General features: G+C 41.2%; 1 protein-coding gene across 3 annotated transcripts in view; it reads left to right on the plus strand.

The window, feature by feature from the left end:
- Nucleotides 1-15,237, plus strand: part of USP33 (ubiquitin specific peptidase 33) — a 70,672-nt gene extending 55,435 nt beyond the window's left edge. For all 3 annotated transcript variants that reach the window (XM_007978226.3, XM_007978227.3, XM_007978228.3), the window contains 3 exons: nt 10,373-10,475; nt 13,294-13,362; nt 13,751-15,237. In XM_007978226.3, the coding sequence (XP_007976417.3) occupies nt 10,373-10,475; nt 13,294-13,362; nt 13,751-13,908 (330 nt within the window). In that variant the 3' untranslated portion in view covers nt 13,909-15,237. The remainder of the gene's footprint in view (nt 1-10,372; nt 10,476-13,293; nt 13,363-13,750) is intronic.
- The last annotated feature ends 11,275 nt before the right edge of the window (nt 15,238-26,512 follow it).

Consider the following 26,512-nt stretch of genomic DNA (forward strand, 5'->3'; position numbering starts at 1 on the left):
AGCTTATAAATATACCCATTTTTCACAAACTGAGCATATTATGAGGTGTCTCTTAATTGTAAGCAACAGAAAGTGTGGTCATAAAATCAAAAGCATAAACAACCAGGTTTTATGGGCAAGGACTAGTACCCTTGCAATTATCGAGGTAGCAAGAAGTCTCTGCAGTGCTGCTGTCAGTAACATAGCTCCAACTGTTTAAGACACTTGAAAAACTGGATCACTTGAGAGACATGTTCATAGATAAATCTACTGAGACACTATTATGGGGAGGAGTAATACTGCAAGAAAAAAAATTCTTTTAGTAAAAGCAGGGGAGAAGATATTAAGCAGACCAAAATAAGATGTCCAGTATGTTTCATATTATTCCTTTCCTGCACATGTGTAGACATACATGCACACCTGCTTTTCCTCATTGATTCAGGGCTTTTTTTGTGTCCTTGCCTAAAGTAAAGTGAATTTTACATAAAAAAAAAGATATAGGTATAGATTTATTTATTTTACATGGGCTTCATTTACTTCTTGAATCTAAGGAAGCAAACTTTAGTTGAATATTAAAAATAGTTTTTTCTATCAATGCTTAAATAATGGCGAAATGAATCTAAGGAAGCAAACTTTAGTTGAATATTAAAAATAGTTTTTTCTATCAATGCTTAAATAATGGCGAATGACTGTGTCTGTCAGGGTTTGATTAATAGAAGCTATTCTAAGTATTTTGAATAGAATCAGAATATAGGGAATGAGAGCGTTACATTACTATCGAAAGGACTGGGCAGTTGAGGCCGAGAAGACCACTGCTGACTTTCAGGAAATCTAGAAGTGGGATAGGGTTACCACATTGTGGGTGGGAGGAAAGCAGTGGCCAAGGATGGTGTTTTATAACCACACAGGGTAAAGATAACTTCTGTATAGTGAGTGGCATGAGCCCAATCAAGAGTGTTAGAGCCCAGGCAGAATGGGAAGGGATGCCCATATTGGCCTGACATTGGTGGCTACAAGGGCATAGCGTAGTGGTGGTAGTGGCAGTGAGCGATTGGTTCCATATGGGAAAATGATCAAGTCATAAGTGTAATGAGTGCCAAGTTTCTCATTGTCAGATGAGGAAGTTTCAAATATGGAAAAGGAGAAAACTAAACTGTACCTTGTATTGTTATTGGATTGGAGTTATGGGTATCTTTGTGAACTCGTGATAATAACTGAGTAAATATGGACGTGTACGTGTGTGTGTGTGTGTATGTGTGTGAGTATGCATGTATAGAAACTTAATATTTCTTAACTCTCACTGAAAGTGCCTTGGATCAGTGATTACTCCAGTAGGATTGATCATACCTGGCTCTCAGATATATATATATCTCTATATATTTATATAGATATCTATATATATATAGATTGATTACTCCAATCTATTGATTACTCCAGTAGGATTGATCATACCTAGCTCTCTAGGTCTATCTAGATAGATCTGTATCTAGATCTGTGTATGAAATATAGATAGAGCAGTTAAGCAATAAACTGATAAAGTCACTGACCTTAATAAACAGATACAGGTCTATCTAGATAGGTCTATATCTGGATAGATCTATATGTAACTTTATATATAGAGAGAATATGTTCTATAAATATATAGAGAGAATATGTTCAATTCAAACATGTATATAAAATATAGATACATATCTATAGATATATAGATATGTATATAGATATAGATATATTTATCTATACATATAGATAGATATCTATACATATCTATGTTTCTATATGTATATATTTCTGAATTTTATTTTAAAAGACAGGGTCTCATTCTGTCACCAGACTGGAGTGCAGTGGCTGGTCATAGTTCACTGTAACATTGAACTCCTAGGCTCAAGGGATCCTCCTGCCTCAGCATCCCGAGTAGCTAGGACTACAGATGCACACCACCATGTGTGGCTAATTAAAGAAAAATTTTTTTTGTAGAGACAGTGTCTTTCTGTCTTGCCCAGGCTGGTCTCTAATTCTGGCCTCAAGCGATTTTCCTGCCTCTGCCTCCCAAAGCTCTGGGATTACAAGCATAAACTACTGTGCCTAGCCTCAAAATAAATTATAGTAATATACAACCTCATTAAATAAAATAGGAGATATTGCATCCATATTGGTATAAATAAATAAATGAATAAATGGAAAGGATGAGGAATGGAATGTTTTTATCATTTCAACTTAACTCCCTCATTAAACACTTATTAATTACAAAGGGAAAAGACTAAGTTTCAGCAGAGAATCCTGACACTATCTCAATGAAGATAAAATGAGCATCATTAAAAATGAAACAAATCAATTAGTTGGGTATGCTGGTGTATGCCTGTAAGTTCCAGTTATTCAGGAGGTGGAGGCAAGAGGATCACTTGAGCCCAGGAGTTTAAGACTAGCCTGGACAATGTAGCGAGACTTTGTATCTTAAAAGAAAGAAAAAAAGAAATGAAACAAATCAAAATTATGTGCCAGAATAGTGTACAATTAGAAGAACTTGGCACCACTTCTTTGATACACAGGTGGATAACCTGAATCTCAGATGAGGAAAGTCACAAACTCAAACTGAGGGACGTTTTATAAAACAACAAACTATTTGGAAGAAAGGAACATCTGTTCAACTTATTCTGAAATCAAACTAGGTAAAGAAAATTTATTTGTATACTTGGAGTTTTCCTGTAAGTTTCAGATTGCTTCAGAGTTAAAAAAAATTCTGAGTTTTTTATTCAGAGTTAAAACTGCATAAAGCCCTTGGAAACGATTTCAGCTGTCTGCCTATGACAATGCTCAGAAACCGGAGAAGCTACTGCTACTATCAGGACCCAAGTGAATTATTTAAGAGGATGCCCAGAAGACACAGGATGCTGCTGTTAAAGATGTTAGCTGTGTACAATACTAAGTGAGATTGGATTCTTTGGAAGATGCTTAGAAGTGGTGGCAAAACCCTACTTATGCTATCTGTGGATGCCTCAAGACTGCCCAAAGCTGCCACCAGAGGGGGAAATCGTTTTTCTTTCTCTTATACCTTTCATATATTTCATATACATGGTTATATATAGTCTGGCATACTACTGGCAATGGATCCTGTAAAATGTAGGCTTGTCTTCACAGAAGGGAGTATATGAATAAATGAAAATGATGTTCATTAACAGATAATACAGCACAGCCTACCCCTTTGTCAACCCAGCACCCATATGCACTTATACAACCAAACAACAGTGGCAACAATATCATGCTTCTGCCTGATGTAATACAACTAGGCTCCTGCACCAGTATGTGTTTCATTTGCCCTTTCCCCGTATTTAGGAGACCCAAAGTCCTATCAGTCACTATACCTATTTCTAAATGATATTCATAAATCTTTTAGTTCAGACAGTATAGTCACGCTTTTCCCTGTTATACTCTGTGATCTAAAGAATGAACTATAGGCCAGGCACGGTGGCTCAAGCCTGTAATCCCAGCACTTTGGGAGGCTGAGACAGGCGGATCACGAGGTCAGGAGATCGAGACCATCCTGGCTAACACGGTGAAACCCCGTCTCTACTAAAAATACAAAAAACTAGCCAGGCGAGGTGGCAGCGCCTGTAGTCCCAGCTACTGGGGAGGCTGAGGCAGGAGAATGGCATGAACCCGGGAGGCGGAGCTTGCAGTGAACTGAGATCCGGCCACTGCACTCCAGCCCGGGCGACAGAGTGAGACTCTGTCTCAAAAAAAAAAAAAAAAAAAGAATGAACTATAATGTTAACCACCAACATATCTTATGATAGTAGTCAAATGAAAAAAATAAATTGGTAGTTATTTCAACATCCGGTAAATATTTATAAATATGTACATGGAGCAAGGAAGAAATATGTATCTATAGCTAATCGCTACTATTTCCTTATTTCCTCTGTTCTCAGACAATACCTTGGCTGGTTGTAAATGTGTTTACCTCATAAAATAACCCAAGACCTTCATTTCTGAAGGGTTTGAACCCTTAGTAGTCTTGTCTGTATTAGATTTCTCTGAGTATGGAAATACTAAATGGTGCCTATACTGGGTTGAATGGTGGTTCCCAAAAAGATATTTCCATACTATAATCTCTGTAAATTAACCTTATTGGTGAATGTGACCTTACTTGAAAAAGGGGTATTTGCATATGTAAGGTTTTTTGAGATGAGATCATCCTCAGTTGTCTGAATGGGCCCTAAATCCAGTAAGTGACCTTTCACAGAGATACACAGCAGAGAGATACACAGAGAAGAGGTGAAAATCATGAAGATGGAGGCAGAGGTTGGAATGATACAGCTGCAAGGTAGAAGCTTTAGAAGCATGATAGGCAAGGAATGAGTCTTCCCCTAGAGCCTCTACAGGGAGAATGGTTCTGCTGACACTGGGATTTTGGATTTCTGGTCTCCAAAACAGAGAGAATGAATACCTTTTCATTTTCCAAATTTGTGGCACTTTGTTATAGCATTCCTCTGAAACTAATACAGTGGGTATAATCTGGTTTCCCAACATAATCCTCTGTTCCTATTATGTAGTAATGTAGTATTCATTTTATTTACCCTTTATAACTGGGATCAGTCATTGCAGCCAGTACTGTAACCTCCTCTTTGCTTGCTGATTCAGTGACATGAGAAACTCAAAATGGCCAGGGGGCTGTCTCAACTTTCAGTCCAGTCAAATTGTTGATGTGTTCCCTCGGGATACAAATCTTCCACATTTAGTAGAGGCCGAAGTTGTGAGTGTGGGAAGCAAAACTTTTGTGAATATGTCAGTAGGTAGTAGTAGATGAGCTCTCTTATTTCCTTTACCTGATTCCTAGGTTTATGTATTCTGGTTATGGGAAAAACCACCATATATTGGTATGTAATTTGGAGCATATACGTCATCGTGTAAGATAGTACCAAACTCACAAAGTGTTGCCACCCACACAAAAAAACTAAGTCCAGTAGGCCAACATCTTTTGCAAGTGATAGCACATGGTAACATGAGTGAATTTTATGAAAGTAAGCCTATTTCTTCATTTCTTTTGTGTAAAATGAATTCCAAGGTCAGAGCCAGTGTAGGATATTATGGTTATGAATGAGTCATTCACTAAGTCCAAGAATAGTGGTACTTGGTAAAACACTGAGTTAGGAAGGTAGACCTAAATCCAGTGTAAGTTATAGGTGTTTAAAAATCATGTGTCATCAAAGGACTCGTATCCAGACTATATAAAGAACATACAACTCAATAAGTAAACAAATATTCCAATTGGAAAATAGGCAAAAGATTTGAATAGAAATTACCCTTAAGAAGATAGCGCTGATAAGCACATAAAAAGTACACAGTCTCAGTCATTAGGGAATTCCTATGAATATCGATGAGGATGCAAAATGCTGTGTGCCAAATGATAAACAGTTTGGTAATTTCTTGTAGGTTCAACTCCTAGTACATGACCCAGCAATCCCACTCTTAGGTATTCATTCCAGAGAAATGAAAATTTATATTAACATAAAACATGTAAACAAATGTTTATGGCAGTATTTTTCATAATTGCCCCAAACTAGAAACAATTGAAATGTCTATCATCTGACAAATGGATAAACAAAATGTGTTATAGTTGTATAATAAAATGCTACTCAGCAGTAAAAAGGTCATGGCATACTGATCCATGCAGCAACATGGACAAATATTAGAAACATTATGCCAAGTGTAAGACAGACATACAATAGACTATATAATGTCTAATTCATTTATATGAAATTTCTAAAAAGGGAAAAAGTGTAGAGACAAATGATTAGCAATTTCAAGGACCAAGAGAAGGGGAACTGATTGCAAACTGGTGCAGGACAGCTTTTGTGGGTGTTGGAGGGCTCTAAGCTGGATTGTGGTGACAGTTGCACAACTGTAAATTTACAGAAAACCTTTGAAGTCCACACGAAGAGTGGGAGGATTATACCTTAATAATTTTTTTTTTTTTTTTTTTTTTTTTTTTAAGCAAATCTGGGACTGGGCAAGTGCAATGCCTTTCTTGCACTTTGGGAGGCTAAGGAGGGAGGATTGCTTGAGCCTAGGAGTTGGAGATTACAGGGAGCTCCGACCATGACCCTGTACTCCAGCCTGGGCAACAGAGCAAGACCCTGTCTTTAAAAATAAATAAAATTGACCGGGCTCAGTGGCTCACGCCTGTAATCCCAGCATCTTGGGAGGCTGAGGCAGGCAGATGACTTGAGGTCAGGAGTTCAAGACCAGCCTGGCCAACATGTTGAAAACCCATCTCTACTAAAAATACAAAAATTAGCCAGGTGTGGTGGCGGGCGCCTGTAATCCCACCTACTAGGGAGACTGAGGCAGGAGAATTGCTTGAACCAGGAAGGTGGAGATTGCAGTGAGTTGAGATCACACCACTGTATTCCAGCCTGGATGACAGAATGAGATTACGTCTCAAAAAAAAAAAAGGAAAAAGAAAAAAAGTGCAAACCTATTATTATTATTCTGTAATATTAGGGATTATTTTTTGTTTGTTTTATTCAGGCCCCCCTCCCTTTTTTTTTTTTTTTAAACAAAGCACATGTGTGGACAAAAATAACACTGGAATATAAAAATAATATAAAAATAAGGTGAAGTTTCTGAAAAACTGAAAAAGCAGATAGGATCAGATCAAAGAAGCAAGCAAGTGCCACAGGAAATGACTATATGGGCTTTAATCTTGGAAGTGGCAGATACCGTGATGACCCTAGCATTCTACCTGTTGCACTGTACCAGGCAGCAAGCATAAAGGTATCTGCCTAGGTAGAGCAGTGAATGTAGACGTGTGAAGTATGATTGATATTCAGGGAGGTACATCAGGAAATTGTATCCTAAATAGCAAAACAAAACCTCAGTACATGGGTTGATTGAATGGCAAAATAAATACTATTGGAGAGCAAATTAGTATGCTGGAAGATGTAGCGGAAAGATTTCTCCCAAGGTAAAGCACAAAAAGAGAAGCAGACAGAAGGAAGAAAAGTTTTGACATGTTGAATAGCTATAGGATCCAATATTTTTCTATTATGTATTTTTTAAGAGAGAACAGGTTGAGAACTACATTTAGAGTAACCATTTAGATAAATTTCTCAGAACTAGAGAGAAACACATCCTTAAATTAATGAGGTAACTGTGCTTAACTAAATTTTAAAAAGCTTCTACCTAAACACATAGGAAGTAACTTAATACCAAAGATAAAGTGAGTCCTGAAAGTGTTTAAACATGGTAGTGGTATGAATTTAATGGTTGTTATAATTCAGCATCTGGCAGATTCAGTCTGACATTACATTTTAGAAATCTCAGTTCTCTAGGGATAAGTTTCTCATTACAGAAAGCCCCAACTTTAATTCCATGCCTTGAGACAAATATGCCTTGATTTCTTTGTTAACCATCAGAGACTGCCACAGCATTTTACATTTCATTGTTCCACTGAAGCAGCTAGCTACCTTGTGTCCCAGAAAGATCTTTGCCCTCAGAGAGCTTATATATACATACATACACACAAGTACATATATATACACACACATACACACACACACACACACACACACTTTTTTTTTTTTTTTTTGAGACAAGGTGTTGCTCTTTTGCCCGGGCTGGAGTGTGGTGGCATGATCACAGCTTTCTGCAGCCTTGATCTCCCACGCTCAAGAGATCCTCCACATCAGCCTCCTGATGAATAGCTGGGACTATAGGCATGTGCCACCACCCCCAGCTAATTTTTTTTTGTATTTTTGGTAGAGGTGGGGTTTACCATGTTGCCCAGGCTGGTCTTGAATTTTCTGGTCTCAGGTGAGCCACTGTGCCATGCCAGAGCTTATATTTGATAAATATGTTATATATTATATTAAAAGGTGATGGGTACAATGGAAAAGGGAAACAATGAATAGAATCAGAGGCACCAAGATTATAGTGGTGAGGGGGAGAAGTCAGGTTGGAGTTTTATATTTTATTTTGATTTTATTTTATTTTTGAGATGGAGTATTGCTTTTTTGTCCAGGCTGCAGTACAGTGGCATGATCTCGGCCCACTGCACCCTCCTCCTCTTGGGTTCAAGCGATTCTCCTGCCTCAGCCTCCCGAGTAGCTGGGATTACAGGCACCCACCATCACGCCTGGCTAATTTTTGTATTATTAGTAGAGATGAGGTTTCACCATGTTGGCCAGACTGGTCTCGAACTCCCCACCTCAAGTGATCCGTAAGTGATCTGTGACGCTGGGATTACAGGCGTGAGCCACCGTGCCCAGCCCAGGTTGGAGTTTTAAACAGGATGGTCAAAATAGGACTCATTGAGAAGATGACATTTAAGCAAAGACTTAAAGGAGGTAAGGGAGATAGTCATTCAGATACCTGCAAAAAGAAGGGTTACCGCAAAAGCCTTGTGAGGCAGGGGTGTATTTGTTTGATTCTGGGAATAACAAAGTGGCCAGTATGACCACCAGTGAAAAATGAGGAAGAAAGAAGATGAGGTCAGATTATGGGGTGAGATCATGGAGGTACTTCTGGGCTATTTTTATAAGGAAATCTGTGGACAATCACAGGGGGTTGATTAATTTGATTAGAGGAATTATATAATCTGAACTTGGTTGTGTTTGTCCACAGGTAGTGTGTTCCATGGATTTAATTGCCCATCATGAGATATTTTTAGGAGTCTTATACACTGCTACAATTAGATTAATTCCAAATACCCTTAATTTTCCCGAGCGTCTTTTGCTTGTGCTTCTCTTTCTGTATCAGTTTTTCTGTCGCTTGGGTTTTTTTTAACTGGCTAACCTGGCAAAAAAGAAATTTACTAAGAATAAAAATTGAAAAACCATACCTCCAAAAGTTTGAGAACTAAGGTAGCCCTGAGTATCTACCTGAATTGACATTGGAGTGATTCCATTCTAACCATTAGGTCACTTCTCTGAAGATTTTTATTTCTGGTAGAGTTGTGTATAGTTTGAGTCACATACCCATTCCTTAGGTCGAGGGCCGGAAGAGGGAATTGGGTTTTAGGGACTGTCCCACCGCTTTTTAGAATTTACCTATACATTTATGTATATTGCTTGTGAAATGACATGTAGAAGATCATTCATTGCAGCATGGCAGGTAATAGCAAGTTGTCTACCAGTATCTTAAGTAAACAGAGTATAGACTGTGGATATAATATGTGTACATAAATGAAGTTTATGCATTAGATTTTTTTTTTTTTTTTTTTTTTTGAGGCGGAGTCTCGCTCTCGCCCAGCTGGAGTGCAGTGGCTAGATCTTGGCTCACTGCAAGCTCCGCCTCCTGGGTTCACGCCATTCTCCTGCCTCAGTTTTACAAGCAGCTGGGACTACAGGTGCCCGCCACCTCGTCCGGCTAGTTTTTTGTATTTTTTAGTAGAGATGGGGTTTCACCGGGTTAGCCAAGATGGTCTTGATCTCCTGACCTCGTGATCCGCCTGTCTCGGCCTCCCAAAGTGCTGGGATTACAGGCTTGAGCCACCGCACCTGGCCTATGCATTAGATTTTTAATAAATATGTGCAGTATTTATTGTTTTGAAGAATTTGTCTTGACCATCTTCATTTACCCAATCTTTATGCCCCTTTTATGTTTACTTGTTAAATTTTGAGACAGAACCTAGAATTGTTTATTCATATATGCTACCACATATCCTAGTACTAAGTTAGGGTACATCTTACTGTACCACCTTTTTTTTTTTTTTTTTTTTTTTGAGACAGGGTCTTATTCTGTCACCCAGCCTGGAGTATAGTGGCACAATCATGGCTCACTGTAGTCTCAACCTCTGAGCTCAAGTGATCCTCCTACCTCAGCTTCCCGAATAGCTGGGACTACAGGCATGAATCACCTCACACAGCTAATTAAAAAAATTTTGTTTTGTATAGGCTGAGTGCAGTGGCTCACGTCTATAGTCCCAGCACTTTGGGAGCCCGAGGCAGGTGGATCACTTGAGGCCAGGAGTTCAAGACCAGCCTGGCCAACGTGGTGAAAACCTCATCTCTACTAAAAATACAAAAATTAGCCAGGTGTGGTGGTGGGCACCTGTAATCCCAGCTACCCGGGAGGCTGAGGCTGGAGAATCGCTTGAATTTGGGAGGCGGAGGTTGCAGTGAACCCAGATCGTGCCATTGCACTCCAGCCTGGGCAACAACAGCAAAACTCTATCTCAAAAATAAATAAATAAAAATAAAAAATAATTTTTTTTTTTTTTGTAGGGATGTTCTCACGATGTTGCCCAGGCTGGTTTTGAACTCCTGGGTTCAAAGACTCCTCCTGCCTCAGCCTCCCAAAGTGCTGAGTTATCAAACACTGAAGTGGAATGATTGTATTGTTTTGCCATAAAGCAAGTTTTAGATACTAGGTGATTGTTTTTTTTTCCCCCTTCTAGCTTAATAGAGCGTTCCAAGAAGAGGACTCTCCAGCTACTTTTTATTGCATCAGTATGCAGTGGTTTAGAGAATGGGAAAGTTTTGTGAAGGGTAAAGATGGAGGTAAGTGGTTGACTGAAAAAAATTTTTTTGGTAAATTATTTGTTGTTTTGTTTGACAAATATTTCTTGAATATCTATGTGCACTTGGGATTACACTATTGAACAGAAGAGAAAAAAATCCTGTCCTCAGGGATCTTCACGTTCTAGTTTGTATTCTGTTGGTTTTAAATTTTGTTAAACTTATTTTATGAATTATAGCAGGAATAAGAGAACTGAACAAAGTAAATCTGTGATCTTAATATTGAAAAAATTTTGGAAATCTTTATAAGGAATAAGAGGTTGCTTAAGTTATGGTTTATTCAATACAGTGGACTTTTAAAGTAAAATTGTATAACAATATTTAATAATTTGAAAATAAGATGCTCTGATATGTGCCGGGCGTGGTGGCTCACTCCTGTAATCCCAGCACTTTGGGAGGCCGAGGTGGGTGGATCACCTGAGGTCAGGAGTTCAAGACCAGCCTGACCAACATAGTGAAGCCCTGTCTCTACTAAAAATACAAAAATTAGCCAGGTGTGGTGGCAGGCACCTGTAATCCCAGCTACTCAGGAGGCTGAGGCAGGAGAATTGCTTGAATTCGCAAGGTGGAGGCTGCAGTGAACTGAGATCATGCCACTGTATTCCAGCCTGGCCAACAGAGCAAGACTTTGTCTTTAAACAAACAAAAAAAAGACATTCTGATATGTGAAAAAGGCTGCAACAATATGCCCAGTTAAAGCTTTTTTGTATTTATGTATTTACTTTTTAAAATTTTTAATTAATAGAAACAAGGTCTTACCTCTGTTGCCTAGGTTAAAGTACAGCAGCATGATCATGGCTCACTGCAGCCCTGACCTCTCAGCCCATGCGATCCTCCTACCTCCATCTCCTGAGTAGTTGGGACCACAGGCATGTACTACCACACTTGGCTAATTTAAAAATTATTTTAAAAAATTAATTGTAGAGAGATGGTCTCACAGTGTTGCCCAGGAGCTCCTGTGCTCGAGGAATGCACCCACCTTGGCCTCCCAAAGTGCTGAATTACTGAGTTCTCTCTATATTGCCCATGCTGGCCTCAAACTCCTGGGCTCCAGCGATCCCCTTGCCTCAGCCTCCTGAGTAGCTGGGACTATAGGTGCACACCACCTTATCTGACTTTTCTACACCTTTAAAAAATTTGTGTTTTTATTTTGTAAGTTCCAGCATACATGTGCAGGATGTGCAGGTTTGTTACATAGGTAAACATGTGCTATGGCGATTTGCTGCACCTATCAACCCATTACCTAGGTATCAAGCCCAGCATGCATTAGCTGTTTTTCCTGTTGCTCTCCCACCCCTCATACCCCAGCCCCCCACCAACAGGCCCCAGTGTGTGTTCTCCTCCCTGTGTCCTTGTGTTCTCATTGTTCAGCTCCCACTTACTAGTGAGAACATGCAGTGTTTGGTTTTCTGTTTCTGCATTAGTTTGCTGAGGATAAGGGCTTCCAGTTCCATCCATGTGCCTGCATAGGACATAATTTCTTTCCTTTTTATGGCTGCATGGTATTCCATGGTATATATTTACCACATTTTCTTTATCCAGTCTATCATAGATGATCATTTGGGTTGATTCCCTGTCTTTGCTGTTGTGAATAGTGCTGCCATGAACATATGTGTGCATGTATCTTTATAACAGAATGAATTACATTATTTTGGATATATACCCAGTAATGGGATTGCTGGGTCAAATGGTATTTCTGGTTCTAGGTCTTTGAGGAATCGCCACACTGTCTTCCACAATGGTTGAACTAATTTACATTCCCACTAACAGTGTAAAAGTGTTCCTATTTCTCCACAGCCTTGCCAGCATCTCTTGTTTCTTGACTCTTTTTTTTTTTTTTTTTTTTTTTTGAGGTAAGAGGCTCACTTTGTCGCTCAGGCTGTAGTGGAGTTGGTGAGATCTCAGCTCACTGCAACCTCCTCCTGGGTTCAGGCGATTGTCCTGCCTCAGCGTCTTCTTTTGAGAAGTGTTCATGGTCTTTGCCCACTTTTTAGTGGTTTTTTTTTTTTGTAAATTTGTTTAAGTTTCTTTTACAGCTTTTGATGATGACCATGTGGTTCACTTTTGCCTTAAATTTTAAAAAGAATGTATTTAAACACTTTCCTTTATAATGCTTTTATTGTTTTTAATGTTACTTTGATAATCTGAAGCACATTAATTGTATAATTTCTTTAAAGTTACAAAGGAATTGCTATTTTTTAGCATTAGTGGTACATTTTGACTTGTAATCCCCAAACGGAGAGTTAAAAAATAATTTCTGTTAGACTGTGATGGTTGTGAACAAGCCTCTCTTATCTTCTTTCCTGGTTCTGTTTTGGGGGAACTAAGAACTAAAAACGAAGAAGCTCAGGAGAAGACGTTAAGAATTAACCATAGGCCAGGCGCGGTGGCTCATGCCTGTAATCCCAGCACTTTGGGAGGCTGAGGCGGGCGGATCATGAGGTCAGGAGTTCGAGACCAGCCTGACCAACATGGTGAACCCCATTTCTACTAAAAAAAACAAAGCAAAAATTAGCTGGGCGTGATGGCGTGTGCCTGTAATCCCAGCTACTCAGGAGGCTGAGGCAGGAGAATCACTTGAACCTGAGGTGGAGCTTGCAGTGAGCTGAGGTCGTGCCACTGTACTCCAACCTGGACGACAGGGCGAGACTCCATCTCAAAAAAGAAAAAAAATTAATAATTTGGCTAAGAAATAACCAATCTGATAATATAGTTACAGGTCACAATTTTGTCAAGCACAAAATTACACAATTTTTGTTACATTTGTTTGAAAAATACATTTTGATATTTTTTCCTTTAGATCCTCCAGGTCCTATTGACAATACTAAGATTGCAGTCACTAAATGTGGTAATGTGATACTTAGGCAAGGTAAGTTTGACTCGTATTTAAGCTTTTACTTGTGAGTGATTTGTCACTGTTAGAAATATGTTATCATTAGTCATCTATAGTACTTTTTTACCCAGCTGAAGAATGTAATCCATACATTAACTAGAGGCAAATAATGGAAAGCAGATACTATTTTTTTTATCTGAGGAAAGGTCTTAAGGCTGTTGGTAAGAGCTAAGAAAAAGCATCTCTGACATTTTAAGACAAACCGTATGTTGCAGCTTATAACAATATGGGCTGGTAGTCTGTGGATTCATGTTCCAAAAGTTCTCAATTATCCCTAGAAGATTCATGCTGGGGGGTACATTATGAAAGCTTTTGCAATATGAATGTAGGTTTGTAAACATTATTTCTTCTACATAATTTTAAGGAGCAGATTCTGGCCAGATTTCTGAAGAAACATGGAATTTTCTGCAGTCTATTTATGGTGGAGGTCCTGAAGTTATCCTACGACCTCCGGTTGTTCATGTTGATCCAGATATACTTCAAGCAGAAGAAAAAATTGAAGTAGAAACTCGGTCTTTGTAATTTTTAGGATGTAGAAAGTTCTCATGAGGAATCATTTTCACGTCCCCTGACATGTACACATGCGAAAACATTCCTAAAAGCGTGTTTATTTTCTTTGTTTTTTTTTTCATCATTTATCCCATTTATTTCTTCTTAGTGGGCATTATGGAAGAATATATTAAAATGTGTAATATACCACAGGTTGGTATATTTAATTTTAAATACTTACCATAAAGTCTTTCAGTGTAATTTTTCTTTGAGACAGAGTCTTCCTCTGTCACCCAGGCTGGAGTGCGGTGGTGCGACTTCTGCTCACTGCAACCTCCGCCTCTTGGGTTCAAGCAATTCTCCTGCCTCAGCCTCTTGAGTAGCTGGGATTATAGGCACCTGCCACCATGCCCAGCTAATTTTTGTATTTCAGTAGAGATGTGGTTGCACCATGTTGGCCAGGCTGGTCTCAAACTCCTGACCTCAGGTGATCCATCCACCTTGGCCTCCCAAAGTGCTGGGATTACAGGTGTAAGCTACAGCGCCTGGCCCAGTGTAATATTTTTGAAAGAGGAGGGACAATTGTGAAATCAGTAGATTATCTTTAATCTTTGTACTACATGCAGATCCATAGTATCCTTTGTAGTGTTGTAAATACTTTTACTTTGAAAACTTTTTCATTACCCTAAATCACCGTAACTCTGACCAGTCTTTCAGTTCTCCAAAAGCCTAATTTAATTGTGTAGTTTTGTCATGGCTTCATATAATAAAGAGCCTATTTTAAGTTGAAAGTAGTAGTCAGAAAATTGTTAATTTCCTAAAGCTCAGGAAACTAGAGTGTCACTTTTTTTGCACTGCAACATATACACTAGCTTATTAAAATTTACAAAATGTCTTTTTGAATGTATCAAGGATGTATTTAGTTTGAGTGGAATTTGTCAGCAAATATCAGTAACTTATTGCCGCTTATATTGTACAATGTTAAACTTCAATTCCTGTAACTCTGGTTAGTATTAATGTCAATAACTAAAAAACTTAGAGTTAGTTTTAGGGCACTTTTTATTTTGAGAGCATGAAGTGTGGAATGTGTCACTGCGATTGGTGATAAAACTGAGGCCACTTGTAGCTTGATTTTTTAAATGAAATAGATAAAGTCTTTTTGAATAATATAGTATGCACTGCTGTTTGCTTGATTATGTAATGTCAAAAGTTTAACTATATTCCAAGTACGAAAACATACTGGATTACATTGAGGATGTTGAATAGCATTCATGATGGCTTTGTTTTGGTTTGGGGCAGCTGTCACCAGCTAAAGCAATGTTGTTAAAATTAGCTCAATAAAAATGATTTTAAAATGTAAAACTTGAATGTTGAATTTATTTGATAGACGTTAAAGGTAAAAGGTATAAAGTTTGTTAATATTAATACCTTCTTGCTGTTTCTATTTTATTTGATTTATGTATTCTTTTGAGACAGAGTCTCACCCTTGCCCAGGCTGGAATGCAGTGGCACAGTCTTGGCTCACTGCAACCTCCACCTCCCGGGTTCAAGTGATTCTCCTGCCTCAGCCTCCCATTAGCTGGCGTTACAGGCATGAGCCACCACGCCCAGCTAATTTTTGTATTTTTAGTAGAGATGGGGTTTCGCCATGTTGGCCTGACTAGTTTCGAACTCCTGACCTCAGGTAATCCACCTGCCTTGGTTTCCCAAAGTGTTGGGATTACAGATGTGAACCACTGTGCCCAGCCAGTTTATTTTAAAATTTTTATTTATTTTGAGACCGGGTTATGAGACTGGCTAATTTTTATCTTTTTTTTTGGTAGAGATGAGGTTTCACCATTTTGCCCAGGCTGGTTTCAAACTCCTGGGTTCATGTGATCCAGCCACCTCGGCCTCCCAAAGAACTGGGGTTATAGGTGTGAATCACTGCACCCAGCCTCTTATTTCTTAATCAGAAGTATGCAAACAAGTCATTCCGTGTAGTAAAGTCGGTTTTTATTTATTATTTTAGTTTTTTTAGACAGGGTTTCTCGAGCTCTGTCACCCAGGCTGGAGTGCCCAGCATTGAATACAGCTTGCTGCAGTCTCCATCTCTTGAGATCAAGCGATCCTGCCACCTCAGCCTCCTGAGTACCTGAGACCACAGGTGTACACCACCACACCTGGATAATTTGTTTTATTTTTTGTAGAGACAAAGTCAGACTTTATTGCTCGGGCTGGTCATCAGTGTAGTAAAATTTTGATGTTTAATGAAATGAATTTTAATAAGCAGCCATTTAAGATCTACTTGAAGTTTGTAAAAATATATAGTGAAATATGATTCTATGATCTTCGTCACGGTCTGAATGTTATTGATTTTTTGTGAATCACCAGAATTTAATGTAATACCTAGTATTTAGTGGTTAATCAAAAAAGATTTGTTTTTAATGATTGTTATTTATTGAAACTTAGATTGTTTCAGTCATTTTACTAAAGTGCTTATATATATATATATAGCCACCATGACCAGCCAATTTTTTTTACATTATAATTGTCAAAATACATAATATGTTAAGTAAAGGGCTAGCAATACCATAGACTCGGAGCTAAAGATTGATCAGTGTGTTGACAGATGTGGGATGAAATAGTTTCTGTAAGGATGATTTTCCTAGAAGTACTTAAGCTGAGAATTAGGCAAATTGCAATCAAAGGCTAGTGAGAGCCTATATGTGTTAAGAGTCTATTGATTTATAGGCTGTGCATGGTGGCTCATGCCCTGTAATCCCAGCACTTTGGGAGGCCAACGTGGGTGGATCACTTGAGGTCAGGAGTTCGAGACCAGCCTGACCAACATGGTGAAACCCCATCTCTACTAAAAATACAAAATTAGCTGGGTGTGGTGGCATGTGCCTGTAATCCCAGCTACTCGGGAGGCTGAGGCAGGAGAATTGCTTGAACCTGTGAGGTGGAGGTTGCAGTGAGCTGAGATCATGCCACTGAACTCCAGCCTGGGCAACAAGAGCAAAACACTGTCTAAAAAAAAAAAGAAAAAAGAGTCTTGATTTATAATATGAAGGTGATTACTTAAATTCAAATCCTAGTAGCTATATTAACTATGATTTGGAACAGTATTTAAAGTTCTCTGATTTCCAGTTTTCTTCATTTGCTAAATGAGAATGTTGTAGTTTGGGCTTTCCAGGAAGCAGACACTGAGATAGTGTTAATGCATGCATATGATTTGTTGGGGAATAACACAGATGAAAGAAGATGAGAGAAACAGGATTGAGCAGGAGGAGTAACCAGAATGATGCAGACCTGACAAATTCTCTGCCAGGCCCATAAGGCAATATGGAGCTAAGATTACCCATTAGAGGAGCCCTGCATTGGACAGAAATGACTAGGCCCTTGTACTGTCACTAGGCCTTGTTCTGTCACTGACTAGTGGCTACCTGGAAAAGAGAATAAACTCAGCTTGACCTTGATGGAACTAACAGAGATTGTCACCCACCCCTCTTCCTCTCAGCTGCACAGCAAGTGCTTTCTTTTTTTTTTTTTTGAGACGGAGTTGCTCTGTTGCCCAGGCTGGAGTGCAGTGGCCGGATCTCAGCTCACTGCAAGCTCTGCCTCCCGGGTTCATGCCATTCTCCTGCCTCAGCCTCCCGAGTAGCTGGGACTACAGGCGTCCGCCACCTCGCCTGGCTAGTTTTTTTGTAGTTTTAGTAGAGACGGGGTTTCACCGTGTTAGCCAGGATGGTCTCGATCTTCTGACCTCGTGATCCGCCCGTCTCGGCCTCCCAAAGTGCTGGGATTACAGGCTTGAGCCACCGCGCCCAGCCAAGCAAGTGCTTTCTAGAAGAGGGGTCTGAACAGCAATCTTCATGTCTGCCACACTCAATCATAGGATTATGATAATTATGTGTATTGTTATATATAATATATACAACATAATTGGCACTCGGTGGTGTAATTCATCATTCTCCTTTTCAAAATGTGTAATTTTTTTTTTTTTTTTGAGATGGAGTCTCTCTGTCGCACAGGCTGGAGTGCAGTAGTGTGATCTTGGCTCACTGCAACCTCTGCCTCTTAGGTTCAGGCGATTCTCCTGCCTCAGCCTCCTGAGTAGCTGGGACTACAGGCGCACGCCAGCATGCCTGGCTAAATTTTTGTATTTTTAGTAGAGACAGGGTTTCACCATATTGGTTAGGCTGGTATCAAACTCCTGACCTCAAGTGATCCGCCCGCCTCAGCCTCCCAAAGTGCTGGGATTACAGGTGTGAGCCACCACACGCTAGGCCCAAAATGTGTGATTTCTAAGGATGCAACATTAGTTATGTAAGAGTCCTGTCAAAAATATTTAATCTGGATCTAAGAAGAGAAGCAAGGTAACTTTTTATATTTAAATTTCAATAGTTTTAAGGGTACAGGTGGTTTTTGGTTACCATGGATAAATTCTTTAGTGGTGATTTCTGAGATTTTGGTGCACTAATCACCCGAGCAGTGTACATTTTACCTAATATGTAGTCTTTTATGCCTCAGCCTCTCCCAAATTTACATCCTAGTTCCCAAAGTCCATTATATCACTCTTAGGCCATCGCATCCTCATAGCTTAACTTCCACTTGTGAGAACATATGACATTTGGTTTTCCATTCCTGAGTTACTTAGAATACCAGTTCCATCCAAGTTGCCGCAAAAGACATTATTTCATTCCTTTTTATGGCTGAATAGTATTCCATGGTGTATATATACCACATTTTCCCTTTTTTTTTTTTTTTTTCCCCTTGAGACAGAGTTTCACTCTTGTTGCCCAGGCTGGGGTGCAATGGTGCAATCTTGGCTCACTGCAACCTCCACCTCCTGGGTTCGAACAATTCTCCTACTTCAGCCTCCTGAGTAGCTGGGATTACAGGTGCCCGCCACCACGCCCAGCTAATTTCTGTATTTTTAGTAGAATCAGGGCTTCACCATATTGTCCAGGCTGGTCTCAAACTCCTGACCTCAGGTGATCCACCCGCCTCGGCCTCCCAAAGTGCTGGGATTATAGGTGTGAGCCACTGCACCCATATACCATGTTTTCCTTATCCATTTGTTGGTTGACAGGTACTTAGGTTGGTTCCATATCTTTGCACCTGTGAATTGTGCTGCTATAAACATGCATGTGCATGTGTCTTTTTCATATGACCTCTTTTTCTTTGGGTAGATACCCAGTAGTGGGATTGCTGGGTCGAATGGTAGTTCTACTTTTAGTTCTTTAAGGACTCTCCATACTGTTTTCCATAGTAGTTGTACTAGTTTACATTTCCACCAGCAGTGTAAAAGTGTTCCCTTTTCACCACATCCGTGCCAACATCTATTGTTTTTTGACTTTTTAATTATGGCCATTCTTGCAGGAGTAAGGTGGTATGTCATTACAGTTTTAATTTGCATTTCCCTGCTAATTAGTGATGTTGAGCATTTTTTCATGTTCGTTAACTGTTTGTATATCTTCTTTTGAGAATTGTCTCTTCATGTCCTTTGCCCACTTATTGATGGGATTTTTTTTTTTCATGCTGATTTGTTTGAGTTCCTTGTAGATCCTGGATATTAGTTCTTTGTCAGATACGTAGTTTGTGAATATTTCTCCCACTCTATGGGTTGTCTGTTTACTCAAGATAATTTTTTTTTCTTTTTTTTTTTTTTAGAGGCAGAGTCTCACTCTGTTGTCCAGGCTGGAGTGCAGTGATGTGATCTTGGCTCAGTTCAAATGATTCTCCTGCCTCTGCCTCCAGAGTAGCTGGGACTGTAGGTGCATGCCACCCCACCTAGCTAATTTTTGTATTTTTGTAGGGACTGGGTTTGACCTTGTTGGTCAGGCTGATCTCAAACTCCTGACCTCCAAGTGATCCACCTGCCTTTGTCTCCCAAAGTGCTGGGCTTACAGGCGTGAGCCACCATGCCCAGCCCTTGGGATAATTTTTTGTTGTTGTTGTTGAGATGGAGTTTTGCTCTTGTCGCCCAGGTTGGAGTACAATGGCACGATCTCAGTTCACTGCACCCTCCACCTCCCAGGTTCAAGCGATTCTCCTGCCTCAGCCTCCCGAGTAGCTGGGACTACAGTCGCCTGCCACCATGCCCAGCTAATTTTTTCTTTCTATTGTTAGTAGAGACGGGGTTTCCCCATGTTGGCGAGGCTGGTCTCAAACTCCTGACCTCAGGTGATCTGTCCACCTTGGCCTCCCAAAGTGCTGGGATTACAGGCATGAACCACTGCACCCAGCCAGGATAATTTTTTTAAAGGCATACTTCATAAACACAGCTTGCCTGAATTCTAAAAAATTAGTGTTATGATAGACAGAAAAAGGCTAGATGAAGATTAAGAGAACATGACTACTAAATGCAATGTGTGATCCTAGATTGGGCCCTGGATTGGAAGAGATAATATCTAAGGAACAATACTGGAACAGTTTGGGAAATTTGAATATAGACTATGTATTAGATATTCGGCAATAGTATATCAATGTTAAGTTTCTTGAGTATGATAACCAGTAATATAGGAGAACAACCTTGTTAGGAAATTTATGCAGAAATGCTTGTTTTTAGGGTGGAAGTTATACTAATTTGAAACACACACAGTCAGACTATAAGAGTTTCCTACCTAGGATATGCTGTTTACCTCTTCCAAGCCCACAGAATTGCTTTCAGCCTAGATTGAGAGATGTTGTAATAAGGAGTCCCATAAAATTAACTGTTGGATTTACTAGAAAGATGCTGTTAAGGATACTCTTCACATGATGTTGTCATTGTGAGAAACTCAAGAAATTCATCTTTAGTCTTAGTCCTGGAGTAGTAATGCCTCCTTTGGGCAAAACATTTGTTACCCTAGGCATACTAAACCTGTTATAACTGATTTTGTTTTTCCTTGTTACAACATCTGCTACAAAGCTTAAAGTAAGTTTTCAGGACCTTAGAGCATGTATTTTTTAAAAAAATTATTTATTTTAAGACAGTCATGCAGTGTTGCCTAGGCTGGAGTTGCATGGGCATGGCTCACTGCAGCCTTAACCTCCTATGCTCAAGCAATCCTTCCACCTTAGGCTCAGCTGGGACCACAGGCTGGACCACAGGCATGTGCCACCACACCTGGCTAATTTATTTTTATTTTTTGTAGAGATGGGGTCTCGCTATGTTGCCCAGGTTGGCCTTGAACTCTGTGCTCAAGCAGTCCGTCTAGCTTGGCCTCCCAAAGTCCTGGGACTGCAGACATGTGAGCCCCTGCATCCAACCAAGCATGTATTTTTGTGCATCATTTTTGTTTCTGTTTTCTTTTTGCCCTAAATTTCTCATTTTAATTATTTTGAATTCTGTTTTACCCATTATACTGATTTTTTTGGGTAAGCTACATGTCTTTTTAGAAACAAGGTATAATTGTTAAAAATATGCCAAATATATTGGCCTTTTTGGTGATGTATAACAATGTCTTCCCCACCAGACAGTAGGCACCAAAAGTTTTTGTCTTGTTCCCCCCTTGTGTTTCACATAATGTATGAGACAAAATAGGTTCCTGGTAAATCTGTCTAATAAGTTCACATTTAAGACTCCATTTTCACATTTCTTCCTCACTGGTTTTTGGTTACTACTGTTTAATTTTCCTTTACAGTTCTGGTCCCTCATTTCTCCTCTGTGGTTTTTACTTTCTTCTTTGCCCTCAACAATGTCAGTGCTTCTCAGGGTTTTGTTATTGGTTTTGTTTTTCTCACTCTGTGCTCTCCCTGGGTAACCAAATCTAAACTCAGGTTCCAGTTACTATTTCTAAGCTAAAGACTCACAAACCTGTACTTTCAGCTCAGACCTGAAACCAGCATCTTCGACATGTATCTAACTGACTCTTGGGTGCTTCATTTAGATGTACTGGGGTTGCCTGAAACTCAGTATACCCTAATGAAACACATCATTTCCCCATCTAAACTTGCTCCTACTTTAGTATTTTCTGTGGTCATCAATAATACCTCCATCTCCCTGGTCACCCAAGCCAGGAATCCTAGACTCTCCTTTTACTTCCCACTAATTCAACTACCCAAATCTTAGAGATTCAGCCCCCAAAAGATCTGGACATATACTGTGTTTGGACATGAGAGCACTCATTAAACCAATCATAATGCCATGATAGTGTCCTCAAATAGAAGAGTGGTTAAATAAATTATGCAATCATTTATCAGGGTTTATTTTTATTTTTTAGAGATGGGAGGCCGGGCGCGGTGGCTCAAGCCTGTAATCCCAGCACTTTGGGAGGCCGAGACGGGCGGATCACGAGGTCAGGAGATCAAGACCATCCTGGCTAAACCCGGTGAAACCCCGTCTCTACTAAAAAATACAAAAAACTAGCTGGGCGAGGTGGCAGCGCCTGTAGTCCCAGCTACTCGGGAGGCTGAGGCAGGAGAATGGCGTGAACCCGGGAGGCGGAACTTGCAGTGAGCTGAGATCCAGCCACTCACTCCAGCCTGGGCGACAGAGCGAGACTCCGTCTCAAAAAAAAAAAAAAAAAAAAAAAAAAGAGAGATGGGGTCCCACTGTGTTGCCTGGGCTGGGCTACAATGGCATGATCATAGCTCACTGCAGCCTCGAACTCCTTGGCTCTCAGGTGATCCTTCTGCCTTAGCCTCCAGAGTAGCTGGGAGTACAGGTGTGTGCCACTATGCCTGGCTAATTTTAAAATATTTTTTCTAGAAATGGGATGTTGCTATGTTGCCCAGGCTAGGCCTGAACTCCTGACTTCAAGTGATTCTCCCACATTGCCCTCCCAAAGTGCTGGGATTACAGGTGTGAGCCACCATGCTTGGCCCATTTCTTGGGGTTTTTGAAGAATATTTAATGACATAGAAAAAAGCTCATGATCCAGTGAAAGAATTAGGATATATGACTTCATATCAGATTTATATACAGGGGGAAAAAACCAGTGGTTTCTTTCAGGCAATAGTAAGTAGTAGTAGTAAATAAATAATAACTTCCATCCCATGTAGGGGGCCTTGCATCAACTGTTTTCTTTCTCTGGAGTGTTTTTCCCACCTTTGCCCAACTGCTAAATGCATTCACACTTTAGAAGTAGTGAATACATACTTCATCTCAGATTGGATGTTGCTTCCTCAGAAGTACTTTAGAACATGTATGTACTTTTGGGCATATGGACATATTCTTATAGTGACGTGCACTTTTTTTTTATATTCTCCAATTTAAAAATTAAAAAGTAAACTTTAATGTCGAAAATGCAGGCCGGGCGCGGTGGCTCAAGCCTGTAATCCCAGCACTTTGGGAGGCCGAGCCGGGCGGATCACGAGGTCAGGAGATCGAGACCATCCTGGCTAACACGGTGAAACCCCGTCTCTACTAAAAAATACAAAAAAAAAAAAAAAAAAAAAAAAAAAAAAAAACTAGCCGGGCGAGGTGGCGGGCGCCTGTAGTCCCAGCTACTCGGGAGGCTGAGGCAGGAGAATGGCGTAAACCCGGGAGGCGGAGCTTGCAGTGAGCCGAGATCCGGCCACTGCACTCCAGCCTGGGCGATAGAGCGAGACTCCGTCTCAAAAAAAAAAAAAAAAAAAAAAAAAAGAAAATGCAAACTTGGGGAGGGCAGAAAGATCACACACAAGGCTGTCACTTCACCCTTGGAGGGTTGCACAGCGGCTGGCAGAGGCGCTGCTCACTTCCCAGATGGGGTGTGTGTATGGGGGGCGGGGGACGGCCGGGCAGAGGCGCTCCTCACTTTCTAGATGGGGTGGGGGCCAGGCAGAGGGCTCCTCACTTCCCAGACGATGGCGTGGGCCGGGCAGAGGCGCTCCTCACTTCCCAGACGGGGCGGGGGGGGGGGCGGGGCGCGGGCAGAGACTCTCCTCACTTTTCAGACAGTGGGGGGCCCGGGCAGAGGCGCTTCTCACTTCCCAGAGGGTGTGGTGGTGGGGAGGGCGCAGGGCAGAGGCACTCCTCACTTCCCAGACGGGACGGCTGCCGGGCAGAGCAGAGGCGCTCCTCACTTCCCAGACTGGGCGGCAGCTGGGCAGTGGCGCTTCTCCCTTCCCAGACAATGGGAGGGCCGGCAGAGGTTCTCCCCACTTCCCAGATTTGAGGGGAGAAGGGCAGAGGTGCTTCTCACTTCCCAGACGGTGGGAGGGGGGTGGGCAGAGTCACTCCTCACTTCCCAGATGGGGCGGTGGCCGGGCAGAGGTGTTCCTCACTTCCCAGACGGTGGGGCGGTGGGGCAGAGGTGCTCCTCACTTCCCAGACAATGAGGGGACTGGGCAGAGGCACTCCTCACTTCACCGACGGGGTGGGGGCCGGGCAGACGTGCTCCTCACTTCCGGACGGGGCGGGGAATGCGCAGAGGTGCTCTTCACTTCTCAGAAGCGGTGGGGGCCAGGCAGAGGCGCTTCTCACTTCCCAGACAGTGCGGGCCGGGCAGAGGGGCTCCTGCCATCCTAGATGGTGCAGTGGCTGGGCAGTGGCGCTCCTTACTTCCCAGACAGTTGGAGGGCCAGGCAGAGGTCCCCATCATTTTCCAGACGGGACCGCAGCTGGGCAGAGGCGCTCCTCACTTCCCAGACCTATGACCTACACTTTTCATGAATGGTACTAACCAGTTTCAATTTATGTGATTATATTTTAAATGTCAGCCTCCCTCCCTAGACTGTGGGCTCTGTCCAAGTAGAAACTCTCCTTGCTTTGTTCACCACTGTATCTCTAGCACCTTGTATGGCACCTGGCATATTTGTTGAAAGAACTACATCAATGATTTTCAAAGTGTGTTCTGAGGTGGCATCTTACCTGCCGTGGTAAGGGATGGAGGAAAATGTCAGCTGGTTGCCTACTCCCAGGTCCTCTTTTATTTGGCTCAAATATTGGATCCTGGCATAAGAATATGAGTATACAAGAAATTTCCAGTGCTTCAGAAAATATTGTACAAACTGCTGAATTAGTTGATGTTAATGTATCTTCCATCTTCAATATTCTGTGATCCTAGATGAAAATAACAAAGGGGGCCAGGCGTAGTGGCTCAGGCCTGTAATCCCAGTACTTTGGGAGGCCGAGGTGGGTGGATAGCTTGAGGCCAGGAGTTTTGAGACCAGCCTGGACAACATGGCAAAACCCCATCTCTATAAAAAATACAAAAATTAATTGGGCACGGAGGTGCGTATCTCAACTACAAGGGACACGGGTGGCTGCAGTGAGCCTAGACTGTGCCAGTGCACACCAGCTTGGGCAACAGAGCAAGATCCTGTCTCCAAAAAAAAAAAAAAGAAAATAGCAAAATAACAAAGGCCATGTATGAATATATATGTCATAATTAGGGAGTGGTATTTGCCAGGAAGGTTGGCAGTGGTTCCTTTTTCCAGGAGCAGTGAAGCTCCCCTTTCCCACTCTTAATTGAGGATCTCAGGAGCTCCTATCCCTTTCCACTTGGCTAAGAGTTATTCTCAGGCCTGAAGTTTTTTCTTGGCTACCCTCTTTACCATCCAAGAAGTGCTTTCTCCTTATCCTGTAGGGATTCCCCAAAGACCCTACAGTCTAGCCATTTGGGGTTACTTGTAGTCCTCTCCCATTCACATACTCATTCATGCCATTCCCTTAGCCGAGAATTATCTTTTTTCTCTTCTTAGCAAAGTCATCCTGTAACTTAAATGCCAATCCTTGTAAGCCTTTCCCAGAAGCCCTCCTGCGCTCCCGTAATACTTTATTTATGTATCTACATAGAACCTTCTGCAGTTCAAACGAGCAAGTTACTTGTTTTATCAGTAGAAAAATACAAATAGTGTTACAGGCTGGGTTCCCAGGAAGCACACTCTTACATGACTAGTGTGCAGGGGATTTATTAGGGAATGCTTTTGGAATCATCACTTGTGGAAGGGAAGAAAAGCTGAATTGGGCAGAAGCAGCTAGGCTTCAATGAAGTCTCAATGGAATGCCTTAGCTGATCCTGCAAGTTGTTCTGCAGGAGATGAGAAAATCCATCAGAGTTGTACCAAATGGAGGTGAGAGGGCTGGGCCTTTTATCCCTGCATTGATCAGTCGCTGGATGTGGCCTCTCTGAGAACATTATGACACTGTGACACTGGCATGCCTGAAAGGGGCTGACAACCGATGGCTTGCTATGGGTAGGACTCTTGGCGGCAGCAGCTCAGTGCTTTATTCCTGAAGTGGGGTCTGTAAAGTGCATCTCAAGGCCTACCACAAATAGTATATATCTCATAGGATTGTCAGAAGCCTAAAATAGGGTAACATAGAAAAGTACACAGCATTTGACTTGGCACATAGAAATCAAAAGCATGCTAAATATGGTTATCATAATAGAATTTGGCTCTATAAGTAGAAAGAGCAAGTTAGGGAAACGTGCTTAGTCTTAGTATAGGGCACTAGTATGTTTTCTCTTTCCTTTTTTATTTTTGAGACAGAGTCTTGCTTCGTTGCCCAGGCTGGAGTGCAGTGGCGTGATCTCGGCTCACTGCAACCTTCACCTCCCGGGTTCGAGCGATTCGCCTGCCTCAGCTTCTCAAGTAGCTGGGATTACATGGGATAACAGGTGTGTGCCACCACACCTGGCTAATTTTTCTATTTTTTTTTTTTTTTTTGAGACAGAGTCTCGCTCTGCCGCCCAGGCTGGAGTGCAGTGGCCGGATCTCAGCTCACTGCAAGCTCCGC

The sequence above is a fragment of the Chlorocebus sabaeus genome, chromosome 20 (assembly GCF_047675955.1).
Source record: "Chlorocebus sabaeus isolate Y175 chromosome 20, mChlSab1.0.hap1, whole genome shotgun sequence".
NCBI classification, from domain to species: Eukaryota; Metazoa; Chordata; class Mammalia; order Primates; family Cercopithecidae; genus Chlorocebus; species Chlorocebus sabaeus.